General features: G+C 46.0%; 1 protein-coding gene across 5 annotated transcripts in view; it reads left to right on the forward strand.

Moving 5' to 3' along the window:
• PTH2R (parathyroid hormone 2 receptor) overlaps positions 1-16,669 on the forward strand; it is a 159,664-nt gene that overhangs the window by 46,421 nt on the left and 96,574 nt on the right. For 2 of the 5 annotated variants that reach the window (XM_039493535.1, XM_039493536.1), the window contains exon 1: positions 6,258-6,753. The exons of 2 other annotated variants lie outside the window; for them this stretch is intronic. In XM_039493535.1, coding sequence (XP_039349469.1) covers positions 6,682-6,753 — 72 coding nt within the window. In that variant the 5' untranslated portion in view covers positions 6,258-6,681. Of the gene's footprint in view, positions 1-5,837; positions 5,862-6,257; positions 6,754-16,669 lie in introns of those variants that run through there. One more of the 5 variants, XM_039493537.1, reaches the window with a different exon arrangement.

Genomic DNA, 16,669 nt, shown 5'->3' on the forward strand with positions numbered 1-16,669 from the left:
CTCGTTAAAGCAGGCAAGTATATAGATGCCAATGAGTTATGGTTCCTAAAGGTGACAGAGTTGTAGTAATCTGTCAGCACTGAATGACAGTGCTAACAGATTACTAACCCTGGGGATCTCTGCTTTTGTTTCGTAGCTCCAGTCCTGTCAGAGTCCAAAGAGTGAAAAAGATGAAAAATATTCATGTTCACTATCTTTATTTCCTCCTTCCAGAATTCAAGTTGCTGGGATGAACCCTTTTGCACGTAGCCTGTGCAGGGGCAATTAGCTAAGTCGTTTTATCATGATGTCCCACAATGGCCCATTTAGTTTTGGCAGTCCTCCCTGGTGGGCAAGAGATGATCCACTCTGACAGGTTGACAGTTTCAGGGCAAACATTTTGTACAGTTATACAGCAAAAGCTTAAATATTACATTATAGCCTGTGATAGAGATATTATAAGTGAGATTAATGCATGCAGCAACCTACAAGCATTTCATAAGTCTAAATACATTGTTATAAGTTCAATACCATCTTAACCATACTCACACAAAGGTGACACAAGCTGGTTTCCTGCAGTGAGTTCTTGGCTGAGTCCTGAAGCTTTGGCAACATCTGGTTTGCCAGCATCACACTCCTATGAACCAACAGGCTTCTTACAGGATCCATGGAGAGTGCACTTGAATTTCATATTTATTCTCAGCGTTTTGTTTGGTTGTTTCATGAGTTCTTGGTTCAGGGCAGAAAGATGCTGGCTTGTCTTCCTTGCCACTCACCCCCTTTCATTGTCTGGCTATCTCATTCAAAAATGAAAGAGGCACAGTTCTTTTGGAAACCTCCTTAAACACCCAGTGAGGCCTGGAATAATGATTCCTACTTACGGTTATGTAATTGTAGACAGCTCTCAAAGGGCAAAATAAGAAGGTCAGATCCTCAACTGGTATAAATTGGCAATAGCTGCATTGGCTTCAATTATGCTTTCCTGATTTACACCAGCTGAGGATCTGTTGCCATATGTGTACAAGGGACAACACCCCGTGTTCCCACTCCTCTGCTTCTGTTGTCCCCTTTCTTGTTTTCCTGTGTGTGACTTATCTGTCCAAGCCGAGGCTGACACAGCATATATAATCTCACGCTATCAAATAAAATGGATCCAGCCTTGGAGTTTGAAATCCTTGATATAAATCAAAAGATTATTTTTCTAATTGCCAGCCCTGGGAGCTCACTGTGAGCTCGGAAAATAAAAGTGTGATCTTTCTGCCATCATCACCAGTTTTAAAGATGCTGCAGTTAGAATTTAGCTGATGCTTTTGCTGATGGTGCTGAAATACTGGAACCCACTGTGGGAGATGTACTTTTAAGAGGCTCACATTATGCAATGCAGAGACAGTTGGAACTGAGACACCAAATGAAGCAGATCTCTGTCAAGCACCTTGTGTCTGAGTGACCACTGAACCACGCCCAGCCAGCGTGCCTTGCTAACAACAGTAAAAAATTATTTCTCACCAAGGTAAGCCAATGTGCTCTGAAGACAGGAACAGCTACCTTCAGGTCCCATTTATGGTGATGTAAATCTATTGAAATGAATGGATTTACTCCAGTTATACACTAGTGTATGTGATTAGAATCTGTACCAAAAGAACAGCTGTGCTGTACAAGAAGGTTCCATGTTCACACATTGATCGGGTGCTTGACTTTATTGTAACAAATCCATGATCACCTAGGACTGTCATGGCTGTCACTCAGCTGCATGCAATGGCACTGGTAATTTCATGGCAACAGTAGGGAAAATTCAGATCCTCTTGCCACAAAACAATTTGAGCTACTTTAGTCCAGGGGTAGGCAACCTATGGCATGTGTGCCAAAGGCGGCACATGAGCTGATTTTCAGTGGCACTCACACTGCCCGAGTCCTGGCCACTGGTCTGGGGGGCTCTGCATTTTAATTTAATTTTAAATGAAGCTTCTTAAACATTTTAAAAACCTTGCTTACTCTACATACGACAATAGGTTAGTTTTATATATTATAGACTTAGAGAAAGAGACCTTCTAAAAACATTAAAATGTATTACTGGCACGCGAAACCTTAAATTAGAGTGAATAAATGAAGACTCGGCACACCACGTCTGAAAGGTTGCTGACCACTGCTCTGGTCTTTAAGCCGAGACATATAGCCCACGTATTGACTGATCCCTTCCAGCAGAGGGAAGTAGTACATATATGCACTAGCCAGTTTATTAGTGTATATTACTGCCAACTTGTGCTTTTGCCTCATACGTGTGGTTCTGTGTCTTATGTGGTACAAGGCACATAGTCCGAGAAAGCGCAACATTTGAATTGAGCAACAGCAGAGGAAATCAGGAGGCATTGTCAAAACTGGCAGATTTGCCAGCCTAAACAACTGACTGTTCCTGGAAAAGCTGCTCCAGCGGTTTTTTAATGAACTTCACTGTTTTCTTTTTAGTTCCGCCTCGTCTCTCGTTCTTTGACTTACATTATTTTCCAGACAGTTTCTTGGATTTCAATCATCTTCCAAGCAGTCGTCTTCTCCTGAGGTTTGAGGCCCAATCCTGTGAGGGGCTGATCATGCTCTGGTCCCAATGTCTTCAGCTCAAGGGAAGGTGCTCTGTAGCTTGCTGTGCATCCCGGGGTTCTTTAGGGGGTTTATTCGGACAAGTTTAATTCTGATGACTCATAGTTGTCACCCATTTTGCATTACTTAGCCTGTAAATGGCTGCCGACAACATGCACGGTCACAAGGGAAGGTGGGCTAGTGAAGAAATCTGAACTGGTCTCAGCAACTACTGTAAAATTTTTATTAAGATGATAAAAAAAAACATGAACAGAGTTTGAGCATAGAAGTTTCTGGTTATCAGGGAATAACGTACAGATTATCGAGGGTGCAAAGTTTGGTTTAAGATCGGGTGGAACAAGGAATACATAATCTGCAATATCCCCGATTGGGGGTAAAAGGTTGATGGGTCAAAGTACAGGCATTGAGATATGAGGGTATGAAGTTGATAGAGTGGCTATGTTCGGGTGTGGAGTATAATGAGGGGATATGATGTTGAGGATGGACTGACCCTCATTTGGTGAGATTTAATGTTCAGAGAGTTTATGGTTCCAGTTCATATGATCCAATGGAGAAGTTCTCTTGGTCCCTTTCTCGTACTGGGGGAACGATGTCACTCTGGCTCACGCCTCCTGGTACTGTCGGTGGCCGGTGATGTGCTCGATGTACATGTCCCCGGACCATACTACCTTGCAAAACATCCCTCCTCCTAATGTGTACATGCCGAAGCAGCACAACAAAGAGCTATTGACCGGGAGCACTTTGCTGCCACAGTGTCCATTGGGATGCAGCAACACATTCAGCTAGACAGGCCATTTTGCATTGCACAGGAAGAGTCTAATTCGGACACGGTCCACTGCAGCACAACTTCCGAGCTTCTTTTTTGTTTTCTTGGCAAAGATAGGGAAAGCTTTTCAAGCAGATCTTTGCTGGTGTCTCAATGTCTGAATCTCCTCTGCAGGCAATTATGCTGATCATTATAAATACCTTTTTTCTGAGCAGCTGGTGAATACTCCGATGTTTGGAGATTAAAAACATGTTTGAAAAATTATTTTGCACCTTCATGGTAACCAGGCAGGAAGCATTCAATGCTGTGAAATGTTTTATAATACTGTTGAAGGGCTAATTGTTGGTTTTGTTCTATAGCTGAAAGTGAATAGCCAGCCTGATTTCAACTGAATATGAAATTCCAACACTAGAAGCCTGGTGAATAAGCATTAAGTACGGGTCAGGGATTTGGGTAGTTTTATGCACAGGGCTCTTTTTTTTGCAGTGACTACCCACCGTATAGTGGCTATTAACTAACTACATACAACTATAAAAGGGATTGACTTTGCGGTGTATGACATGCTGACATACTGGGTGTGAGATGACACTTCAAGTTTATAAAACCTAAAATTGTTTTGACTTAATGTACCAGTGAAAACTGATTTTTCTTTCTGAATAATGAGTTTTTCCAAAATAAACTTTTAAAATGTGTTGATTTCAACACATATATAGATGGTGTGGGGATTATACCTGATGTACAATTCAGGGCGAACCTGTTAGTATAAATGAAGATCAATATTTGACCAGATACATGGAAAGGGGCCAGAACCTCAAAAGGTATAAACTGACATCATACCATTGACCTCAATGGAAGTATGTTGATATACACCAGCTGAGCAGGGCCTCTTGTTTGTGTTTTTCACATGATTAAGGAGATCCTGGCTCTGATCAGAAAAGATTCCCTAGTGTTGCCTACTCCATTGCCCAGATCCCAGGATCTCACTGTGTGTGGGTGGGCTGTTCCATCCCTTGAAAAAGACAGAGAGTGGTAGCTTCTGAATTATAGTGGAAATATATATATACACCAAATGCTTCAGTGCATCATACAACAAACCACTCTCTTGTCACCCTCCTTCTTTCTGCATATGATTTTTAAAAGAGCACCGGTCCTATAAGTCTTAACATATACTCATATCATCTAGCATCATTTACGAACTGGAGTAGTCTCCAAACCCACCCAGTCCAGCTCCCAACTGGGCAACTGACTGGGACCTATCAGCCAATTAGTTGTTCCTTCTGTTTCATCTTTACCACCTTTCTCAAGGAGGGGACATTTGACCTTTGAATGTTTGTGTTATTCAAATGGAGGGGCGGTTACCCCCAAAAGGGATGGTCTAGTTTGGCCAGGTCTCAAGATACATACTTTAGCTTCCAAAGTGATCACATAACCCCACTGTCTTCTCCCTCATCATCCCTCTTCCCCTACATTATCTTTCACTTGCTCTTGTCTTAATGTAGGAATTGGTCCGGGAACCCCCCGCCCAGTGATTCTATGTTCACAAAGTAACTGAGATGTGTTAGAGTTTGTGTAACCCACAGTGTATTTACTCTGTCCTCCTCTAGTGGTGGCTGTGGCCACATACAGAGGCTGGTAAGGCTTATAGACTTTGCAGGGCCATTACACTGTAAGCAGTCCTAGGCTCAGAAGTCCACATAACAGTAACAAGCGCACATTTCAACTGATGTTCGGTGTTGTACGTTTTAGATCCTCAGCTGGTGTAAATCTTCACAGCTCCATTTGAAATTCCAGGGGCTATGCCCATTTATTTCAGATTGGGATCTGGCCACTTATTTTTAATAATAATAATAATAAAAATGAGACTTTCAGTAAGACTTTATTGGCTTGAGAAACTATACAAGAGTTGCCAATGTGTAAGAAAAAGACAGACCCCTCAGGTATCTCTCCGGGGCAGGTACAGTCCACAGCAGATGATGCCATACCCTGTGTTTGGGGAAGGGCTATCTCTGTATCTGTCACTACTCTCCATTCCTAATCAGGTGGACAAGTTGCAATGTATTGTGACGCGCTGTGGCAGGATCAGGCAAATTTTCCTTGTCATATTCTGATAAGAAGTCTTTTGTGATCCCCGAGAATTTGATTAATCCTTTGTATTTCAGACATTGGAATGGAAAACATCTTTCTGCCTCAATCTCTCCTCTCTCATGCTGGCTGCACTGACTCTTTGGGTTTACATTGTGCTTTGTATCCATTGTTCTCTGCTCCTAGTTTGGCAGCTGATTCTGTCTGTGAGGAGCAGCTGCCTCAGTTCCCCACATTTCACTGGTGGTGAGAGGGCACAGGTGATGCATCCCGGCTAATTCTGAAAAAATAGATGTTGGAAACAGCAATTCAGAATATAACTGGGAAATGTGTGTTGGGGGGCGGGGAACGCCTTTTTAAATAGTGAGATTTCTTTGGAGGTTTTTTACATTTATACTAGATCCTTGTTTAATGTGAGTGGACCATGCTGAGCGCCTTGCAGGTTTGTGCTTGAAATAAGGTGCATTTTTTAGTTGTTCTCAGGAAGCTGGCGAAGTAAGGCAGAGCAGGGGCACTTTCAGGGTCTCTCTTGTCCTGTGGACAATCTGCTCATTCCGGGTAGTCAGTGGAAAGGCTGGAATTTTCAGCCAGGGACCTTGCCGTAAATTGGTTGGCTTGGCTACATGAAAAAGGAATTTAGAAAAAACCAAAATGGTTTGGGGATCCAAACGGAAGGTAACCGCTCAGTGGCCGAGTCTCAGGCACGGTGCTGAGCACCCAGTGGGGGAAGGGGTGGGGGCATTTACACTCCCAAGAGGTGCTGCTGGTGGATCGGCCCCTTCCCCACCCTGGTCAGGGGGTGGCTGGAGGCTCCACTCGGCCATTGTCCTGGAGCAGGCGCACAGCGTGTCTGCAGGGATTGCCACCTGGCTGGCCCGTGAATGAGGCGGAGCAAGCTCCCCGGCTCCCTCCCCCCTGCAAACCAAGCCTCAAGAGAACTCCCTCAGGGCAGGGTCTGCTCCGGGCTCCCCCTCCCCAGGGCGCATGGGCAGACGCGCCGGAGCGCGGGGCTGAAGCGGAGCCATGTGCCACTGGCCGGCAGGGGCGCGGCGAAGCGGGGCGCAGCCCGGCTCCCAGAAGGAGAGCGGGGAGCCTGATCCGGGACCCCGCCGAGCCCGCGCCGGAGACGAGCTCTAAAGTTCCGCGCGGACTTTGCAGCGAAGTGGGAGCAGCTGCCCGGGAGGACGCAGCCACCCGCCCCGGCTCCGCGGCGTCGCTGCGCCCTGCTGGGGTCCCGTGCCCTGGCCGGAGCCGAGCCGGGCATGGCTGCGCAGGGCGTGCGCCCCGCGTTGGGCTGGCTGGCCCTGAGCGGCTGGCTCCTGGCCATGGCACAGGTAAGGACCGCCCCGCTGGCCGCCTTGCCCGGTTACCGAGCTGCCTGAAAGCGCCCGCGCTGGACGGAAAGCACAAGCGGGGGGATATTGGGTTTCCCGCGGAGAGGGGTTTCTTGAGCAACTGCGGCTGAGATTTCCGACCCCCCTAATTTCCTTTCACCTTAACGAGACGCGGGGATCCCATAGGCAGCTCGGAAGATCTCCACCAAAAACCTTGATTTTTTTTCTCCGCTTCCACTCAAGGCTGCATTAGCCACTTGGCCAGGGGGGCACACATCGGGGATGCGGCTAAGCAGAATAAGTTGCTGTCTGGGGTGGCTGTACATTTATGCAATACATCTCCGTTGGTTTGCTTGTCTTGCTGGTCAAACCAGACATTGAAGAAACTAGCCAATCGGGAGGAGAGAGCTCTTTGTACTTTAAAATCCAGAAAGTTTTTAGCATCTCGATTCACTTTCACCTGCAGTCTCTCAGTCTAGCTTCGGCAGACAGTACTGCGGTTGGACTTGTCCGTGGGGCAGTGGCCGGTTTGAAATCTTTGACATATCTTCCCCTTTTGAGTGAAAAGTAGAATCCGCGAAATAGCCTGGATTCGTTCTAGCTAAAAGTTTGTGAATTAATTGCTTTACCTCTGGTACCTTCAGTAACACATTAGGGGGCGCTCATTTATAAGCGAAAGGGCAGGGGATTAATTTCACAGGCGGCGGTTTCTATGCTTTCAGCCGAAATCTGTGCTTCCTAGGTATTCGTGTTGATACAGTATTGTATTGGCAAATGCAAAGAATAATTCCATGCCCTTGGACTGATATAAATTCAGGAGCAAAAGTAGGACTTAAGGAAATAGGAGAATGAGAAATAAGATAGGGTAAACACTGAATTGAACCAGCAATCCTTCAGTGTTACTTGAAAAGACAGTCAACGTGTACAGTACTTTTTCAGGTTCTACTTTGGAATGGGCAGATCTCAATAATACGAAAAAGATTAACAATGGGAAATTTTGCAGTGTGGTCTACCGGACTGACCACAGATCTGAGAGCCAGGAACCCCTGAGCTCTCAAACCTGAGCTCCTATTCTTGCTCTGCAATGATTGTTTCTGGGCCTTGGGCAAATCACAAACCCTTTCTGCCTCAGTTTCCCCATTGAGAATACTACTTATGTGTAACGATATAAGAGAATTGAAGATTAGTTAATGGTTCTTACAGTTTTGGGAAAATGTAATGTACCATGTAAATGTTCAATATTGTCACCCGGCACTCAGGTACTGTGGTTCTCGGTACTTGAAAATAGTACCAAAATAGAAGGATACATACACTAAGACCAAGGGATATCTAAAATCTGCTTAGAACTGATAAAAAACTCTGTTCTGGGATTTACTTGTGACTATGACAGTGAGTGCTAGCAAGACCCTGATCTAGGGTCAGGGGGAAGAGAGCACTTGATCAGGTCATTCTTTGGTTATAATTCATTAGTCAATATGTCTCATTTGTGACAGTCATGAGTAAGCCACTAATGGGAATTTCATAGAAATGTAGGGCTGGAAGGAACGCCAGCCCCCTGTGCTGAGGCAGGATCAAGTAAATCTAGACCATCCCTGACAGTTGTTTGTCCAACCTGTTCAAAAAACCTCCTGTGATGGAGATTCCATAACCTCCCTTGTAAGCCTATTCCAGAGCTTAACTACCCGGATAGTTAGAAACTTTTTCCTAATCTCTAACCTAAATCTCCCATGCTGCAGTGCAAGCCTGTGACTTCTTGTTTTACTTCAGAGAGAACAACTTATAACAGCCCTTAACATATTTGATCAAGAGGACAGTGAAGACTATCAGGTCCCCCCACCATCAGTCGTCTTTTTTTTTTTCAAGATGGTTTCCTGTGTTATTTTATTATTATATTTTTATTATCTGTATTTACTGTAGTGTCTAAAGGTTTTCTAGTTTTTAACCCTGTGTTGGTAAATGTTTTTTTCTTTAAGAAACCCTTAATAACACAAACAGGATATTTACAAATATAAATAACAAATGCAACACTCTTTTTTTTGTTTGTTTTTGTTTTGTTTTAAAGTAGCTTTTAATAATAAAGGGGCCTTACAATCGCTTCTTGGTTTTAAAATGTATCTCAGCCGTATCTTTCATAACCTGTTTGTTTGAATTGATTGTATACTTTTAGCTGGCTTTTAAGAAATCTTTAAAGGTCAGTTCAGGAGATATGACTCAAATGGAAGTGCTAGTTCAAGTCACCTCCATCCGAAAAAAAAAAAAAAATGACGTGAGTGATCAGCTTGTTATCTTATAGCCTGGATACGCTGGTAAATGAAAGAGACACAGGGAATTCAGAGACCAGGCATGTATGGCTTGCAGGCAATCCAAACAGTAAGCACAGGCTGGGGATGATTCACTTGTCCTGTGGTGAAGGAAACTCACGACTAACTTTGTCATGAAGCACAGTAGCCCCTTGGGCAATTGTTAATTTTCTTCCTCTCTCGGGGCCCTATCCTGCAAAGATGTACATGCTTAATTTTACTACTGCGAGTAATCCCACTGAAATCAATGGGATGCATTACAATAATCAAGTTAAGCACGTGCATCAGTGTTTGACGGATCAGGGCCTTAGTCTTCAGCATCCAGGAGAAGATTGGTATTTATTTTTCTCTAAAACTAAAAGGAAAAAAATGCCACTAATGTTTTTGTCTCCATTTGTTTCGTTCTATTATTATCAGTAACATTACAGTAGAGCCTCGCGGCCCCGGCAAACAAAGGACCTCATCTAATCATCACCACCATGTATGCCAGCGGAATACCCACTCCCAAAACATAGAGTGACTTGCTGGATGTCACTGTGGTAGTGCTGAGCATTGAACCTAGGGACTCTGAGTTGCAACCTAGCACCTTAATCACAGGACTATCCTTTCTCTAGGCAGAGGCTGCCTTTACCTCTCTCAGTATGTCACATTCCTATGGTATGTTGCTCTCAAAAGCCTGTGAGAGAGCACAGACCGTTATAGCATACGCAAACTGCTTTGCAGGTGTATGGCTCTGTAATGGGGGGGTGTAAACCTGAGCCCAGTTAGGCCACTGGGTAGCACCTGGAAGGTTGGCAGGCATAATTGGTGATCAAACCCAGCAGGGGAGGAGCTGGGACTTCATGAAGGACAGAGCAGAAGAAAGGTCAGGGAGGGGACCCAAGTGGGAGGTAGCTGGGAGTTTTAGCTCAGGAGAGAGAGGCTGAGGGAAGCCTGGGTGGCCTGGAGCCGCAGGGTCCTGAGGCTGGGGGTTGTGAAGCCTGGGGCTAGAAGCAGGCTGTCCTGAAGCCGGAGGCAGTGAAGCCAAGGGACAGTGATGATAAAGCCTAAGGGAGATGTGGAGTGAGTTTTGGGGACTATGGAGAGGAGCTGCAGGCAGGGATAGGCTGTGGCCATAGCCCTTGAGGAGGGGCAATTCCAGGGAGGAAGCCCCAGAAGGCCTCTCTCTGAACTAAGAGCAAGAAAGAATTCTGCAGGCATTAGGCTCGGTCCCAGCAGGAAGCTCTGAGGAAGGTGGGTGTGCAGGGCCAGTGCAACCTATTAGGCGACTGGCACTAGGATTTGGGGGGTGGCATTTTCTTCGGTGGCGACCGCAGCGGCCGGATCTTCGGCCATCCCAGTCGCTGCTGGCATTTAGGTGGAGGGAGCTGGGGCAGGGGGGCGTGGGGAGGGCCGCCTGCAGCAAGTAAGGGGGAGGGGACAGCACGCAGGTGCCTAAGCTGATTGGCGCTGCAAGCCTGGGAGGCAGGAGAAGTGGAGCAGCGACGGCGTGCTCGGGGAGGAGGCGGAGCAGGGGTGAGCTGGGGTGGGGAGCTGCCGCACGGCTCCCCGGGCTGGGGTGGGAGGTGCCTCAGGGCGGAGGGGGGGAGCAGGGAGCTGCCGCAGGTCTCGGGGACGGGGGAGGGTGCAAGGTGGAAGTTTCGCCTAGGGGGAAAAACATCCTTGCACCGGCCCTGTGGGTGTGGGACCTGGGGAGGAAGCCAGGAAGCTGAGGTCGTCAGAGAAGGTTGGTAGAGATAGGGAAAAACCTGGGCATGGGCAGTTAAACGGCACAGGCTACAGGAAACGGTGAGTCTCGCCTCAGGGGGCCTGAAAGGAGGCTCAATGTGGCACGAAGACCAAGGGCGTACTGAGATGGCAGGAAATGAGGGGTTCTTGCTGTGGTGAACCTGAGGCAGGGGTTGGTGAAGTACTGGGAGCTGAGTGGGACTAGAAGTATTTAACTGAGATTTCTCTGAACGGTCTGCTGTGAAGATCCTGGGTGAGGACCCAGAGGCCTTAGTAAGCCCCATGAAGGGGCTGAGGCAAAAGGAACCTTGGGTGGTGTTTTATATGAACGTGAGACTGGAGTTCTCCGAAATGGGGGTGGAAGTAAAACGTGACCTATCTGGAGGCAACCCACCGTAGGACCTGAGCGACTGCTGACAGACAGGAAAGAGCTGCTCCCCACCCAGCCACAAGGGAGCGTGCCCTGGGTGAGTCCACCCGTCTACAGGCTCCTAAGGCCTGTCTAAAGAAGGCCCAGAAGCTAGACTCTTCACACATTATGAAATTACTGTGTGAGATTTGCAAGTCCTCTCTCTTCCGATAACTGAAATAGGTACAAAATCCCTAGTCGCACCACCACTGGCAAGCCACAATGTTTCCCTATTCTTTGAAAAGATGCTATGCTACGCGGTGGATGTGTTGAGTTACATCAAAGAGGTCAATTGCAGCTCGTAGACGCTTCCTATCGACTTTACTCAGGGTTGAGGCCACCTCTGCAGCAGCCAAGAAACTGAGGTAAGTTCTGTTGAATTATTTTCCTTTCATCCAATAGCTTTGGGCCAGATTGTGAGTCCTTTACTCACAGTGTTGAGCAGTTACTCCTGCTGATCACAATGTAACTGCTTTGTGAGTGACTGCTTGCCAATAGATGACGTTCACGGCTAGGTAGAACGTATGTGTGCCACATAAGATACACTTGAACCCTCTTTTGAGAGCTTAAGTGTAGTGTAAGTGTGGCGTAGGTTTTATGCCTGCCTTCTTCACAGAATGGAGGACTCTCAAACCGACCCTTTGTAGTTCTGTGACAAAAGCAATCAAGTGTGCTTGGCTCATAAGCACTGACTCGGGTGCTTTGGGGTCAAGCACCCACTGAAAAAAATAGGGGGTGCTCAGCACCTCCATGAGCCACTGTGTTGCTGACAGTTTCATCCAGAAAGCTACAGTGAAAGGCAATGTCTTTACAAGTGACGACAGCTTGTAGGTGAGTGCAATGATTTTAATGTACTGTAATTCATGATAATGTAGCTATGTAGTTCATTACTATTTTAATAATAGTTAAATTGGTTAAGATACCAATGATGGACACATATTCAATAACTAGAATATGAAAAATGTATAAATATGCTAAAAATAGCCTCCCCCCAAAACTGGCAGTCACCCACCTCCCTACCCCCCAAAACACACACACGTCTTCAAAAGCACCCACGGGCAAAAACAAAAGTCAGCGCCTGTGGTTTGGCCTGATATATTTCATAGAAGTCCACGTTTCTAACTGTTGATGGTTTATCATAAAAATTACTTTTGCTGAACGGCAGTTGCCAGCAGGTTTTCTGAGTGTCATTTTTTTAATTCTTAATATTGTAGACCGATGTGATTTCCTCCACCATCCTCTATCTCCATAACTCTTCAGAAACAGTTATCAGTGATTTAGCATGTTAGCTCATTTTCTCTGCACTCCAGACCTGCAGTGTGATATAAAAGCTCAGACTTTCCAAATACTCCTTTCTCCTCTCTTCCTCTCTATGAATAGCTGTTTGCACGAGGTCATCTTACTTTCTGAGCACTAGACTGTTTGACCTTTACAGAGTCTCTAGGACCCAGATCCTGTGGCAGTTCTCCCATTCTGTGCTGCCACCCAGGGTGTGGGTAGCTGGTGCAGAGACGTTGGGGTATTTCATGTCCTTTTAGTCCCCTGCAGTGAAGGCAGGACAGGACAGGCCACAATCTATCAGTCATGTTCCAAAGCCCCTTATTTATTTTCCCCATTGATCTTGATTGTTTAACAAAGAAAGTGGCATCTTGGCAGTGATTGAGTCATCACAGGTTTCATTCACCTCCTTGCTTGTTAACAGGATGACTTTCCCTTTCATATTTCTTTTGCCTCTGATGTTCTGAAGGAGCCCCCTTATCTCCGGAGCCTCTTTGCTTAGCATTAAATCAGCCTGCTCTTTCATTTTCCCTTTCTAGTTTATCCATATCCATGATAAGGAAATATCCACTCCACTTTCTTTGTGACTGTCACAGATAGCAAGATAACTTGCATCTTTTTCCTCTGATGTCTCCAGCTCCAGTCATTGGTCAGTTTATTGTTTCCATCTGTCCTTACTGGGCAAAGACTATTTTGGGACTTCTCTACCAGCACTCTGGTGTACAAAATATGTTCCTAATGTTGTTCTTCCACGTAAGCAAGTTCTCCAGTTGACACAGGGGTGAGTTGCAATCATGAGTGGGCCATGGAGACTGTCCACCCCAGTTGTCCATCCTTCTATGAAGATGTGGTCACCACTATGAAAGTTTGGGAGCCCCCACTTTAGGATACTGCTTCTGGAATGGTGGTCTATAAATTCTCATTGGGCTATAGAGCCCTTGCTGGTGAATAAAATATTTTGAGAACAAAAGAGTAGAGAACTGGGATGTCTGGAAGAAAGGTGTTCCATAAAAGGCGCTTCCTCTTATGACGTGGTCCTTGAAATGAAATAGCTGGAGAGCCGAGAATCTACTCAGCAAGAAAAGCAGTCAGTTTATGATGAGAGGAGCAAAGAAGGATATCCACTGGGACTGCATGTGTTGCTTGGGGATAAGACCGGATCTGCTTCCTCCCTTTGTTGTTACTTAGCACAGGAGCTCTCTTAATCAGGCAGGGTAAGAGTTGGCTCTTGAAAGCTGGACATACTATTCGTTGTGGCAGTGGTTTCTTTTAGACCCCCTTCTACTATGACATACAAGTTACACTCAAAAGCCAGCAAAATTGTGCCAACAATCAATGTGATTTGTTTTGCCAGTGAGCAAAACCAGCAGTAAGTTTCCTTGTCTATATTGATACCATTGATAAATGAGAGAGGACCACTGCTTCAGCTAGGGAATGTCGGCACAGCTGATTTGAGCGTAGGGAAATTCGTTTGTTTTTTATCAAGTCTTGTGGTGGTATGTGTGGTGTGTGTTTGGTTTTTTTCTTTTTTCCTTTTTTTCTTTTCTTTTTTTTAAAGCTCCACCTACTGGAATCCTGTGTTTAAGTAAGAATTTCAGCTTCCATTTTTAAAAGTAAACTTCTAGCCCTCATGGGTGTGGAGATATGACCCCTAAAGGTTTAGAATAGAAGGCAAATAAAAATCTCATTATTTTTAAGCCGGTCTCATGATTTTGTAGGGCCTGGCCCACGATTTTGGGGCACTTGAGGTTGGGAATACTGAGATTTGCATCTGGCCCACAGAAATAAATTTGATCTCAGGTTTGAAACTTGTCACAACTCTAGCCAGCATAACCTGTGGCTACATATGTCAGGCACAGCACTCTGCAATTGCTAAAAAGGCATTGAAGCATCTAATGAGGAGACGTCTAACATAGGCCATCTCTTATCTTGTGGTCTGGCAACTTTTATTTTTTAGCAAGGGCAATGTCTGTGTGGAACAAAAATCTTAGAGGCTGCTGCAGTAGAATAAGCAAAAGACCTCCATTCTGTCTTTCTGTGCATTAGCTCTAAGCTGTTATTGGGAACTATTTCACAATTGATGAGGAAAATAGAGGCTCCACTATAGGTGGATGTTGGAAAACTCTATGGGACTTTGCTATATTAAGGCCACTCCCCTCCATTTGACCCACCTTTTGCTCTGTGTTTTTTTTCCTTCCTAACACTAACTCCCTCATCCCTTCCCTAGATAAATATATTTATAACCGAGTCCTGTTCCTTCATACACAGAGTTCCCACTCACTTCAAAAGGAGTTCCACAAGCACAGGAGTATGCCTGGCTGTTGTTGATTATTAGACTTTTTTAAAGGAGGACTGGGGAGGCTGAAGTGGAAATAATGCCATTTCACATTGGGAGTAGTGTGATTAATGCATTTGTGAGGATGGCCCCCAGGTTAGAGGCGTGAGTGACAGGCAGGATGTGACACCACCACCACCAGTGATCAAGAAAGGAGGCTGGGGGCAGTGCTGGGAGTGGAGGTGGGGGGCGGTGTTCAGAACTCTGTTTTAGTCAGGTTGAACTAGAGCTGATGGCTAGACCAGAGTCAGGCTGACCTTTTAGTCTGGCTAGAAAGAGATGGGTCTGGAGCAGACAGGCAGCTCTATGAGTAGGCAGGATAGGGTGTGTCTACATTGCACTCAAAATTGTGAATGCAGCTCATGTAGGCATAGCCATGCTAAGGTTAACCTAGCTAGGGCAGCTACAAGTAGAAATGAAGATGCAGTGGCCTGGGCCCCAGCACAGGCTAGGAATGCGACTTACATACTCAGGGTTCCAAGAGGTCTTAAAAGTCTGCACCACTCAATCTTCACCACTAATTTTAGCCACACTGACTGGCTTAAAGCTAGCATGAGTATGCACGGGTGAGCTGCCGTCACACCTTTGATTGCCGTGTAGATGCTCCCATGGACATGCTAGCTGGATTGTGGATGAGATTGCTCAGAGATAAGGGAGAAGAGAAAGGGACCAAGGATAGAACCCTGGGGAACCAATACTGAAAGTTTGGGGATGAGGGGAATAAGGAAGATATTCCAAAGAACATGCTGAAGGAGCAATTAGAGAGAGAGGAAACAGAACCAGGAGAAGAGAGTCATGGATAGTGAGAGGACAATATTTCAAGAAAAGCATGGTCAACTTTGGAGAAGGCAGGTGACGGGTCAAGGGGGATGAGGATGGAGAACTGGCTTAGAGTAGAGCTGGCCAAAATGTTTTTGACATCACGCTTTTCTGTCAGAAAATGCTGATTTATTGCCATTGAAATGTTTCATGGGAACAGGTCTCTTTCAACCAAACTTTTAACAGAAAGGCTTCAGGAGGAGGTGAGGCTAGAGTGGCAAGAGGCTGAATCCAAATAGTCCTCTTCACAGGAAATTCAAAGTGCAATATTGGTGAAATTTTATTTCTTTCCAAATTGTAAAACCTCAACATTTCTCACAGGACAGAAATTCTGCTTTGTGGCCAGCTCCAGCTGTAGCCAAGTTGGGCCCCATTGTACTGGGCCGTGAATTGGGTTTCTTACTCTGGAATTATAGCTAGTAAATTCCCACCCCCTTTCAAGCTCCAGCACCCACCATGCCCAACCTCAACTGGCTCAGGAGAAGCCAAACTAGCAATGGATCTGACCGTTATTCAGTAGTCCATGAGGAGTAGCCTAGAGCTAAAGGCTGTGGGGAACCTGGAAGGCCATTTCCTCTCCCATTTAGAAGGCAGCCCATAGGCCACACAGCGAGATCTCTCACTAGCAAGTGCCTTGCCCAGTGCGGTGTCCCTGTGTGGATGCCTGAGCCTGTGCGTGTGCCAGAGTGTGGTGTTTGCACGGTTATCTGTGTGTGCACAGGCATGTGATTGAGCTTGTTTGCATCATAGACCCAGAGCCTGGATCTGCCCTTGTGACCCTGATTTTTTGTTGTTTGTTTCCTCCTTATCAATCTCTTCAAGCACTGGAGGGTTCATGCTCATCTGACTGCCAGCAGCCTCTTGGATGGACACACCCTTAGCTCCACCCAGTGCCCCTCATGAACTGTGCTGGAGCAGTCGGTCTTCTTACCCCATGGTGTGGGCATCCGCCATTTTGATCCATTCATCCCCACCGTCGCCATCTGCACCTCAGCTCAGAGCTCCTGGCCCTTTCAGCCTGACGCACACATCTGCCCTGGGCTCCCA

The sequence above is a fragment of the Mauremys reevesii genome, linkage group 11, assembly GCF_016161935.1.
Source record: "Mauremys reevesii isolate NIE-2019 linkage group 11, ASM1616193v1, whole genome shotgun sequence".
Lineage (NCBI taxonomy): Eukaryota > Metazoa > Chordata > Testudines > Geoemydidae > Mauremys > Mauremys reevesii.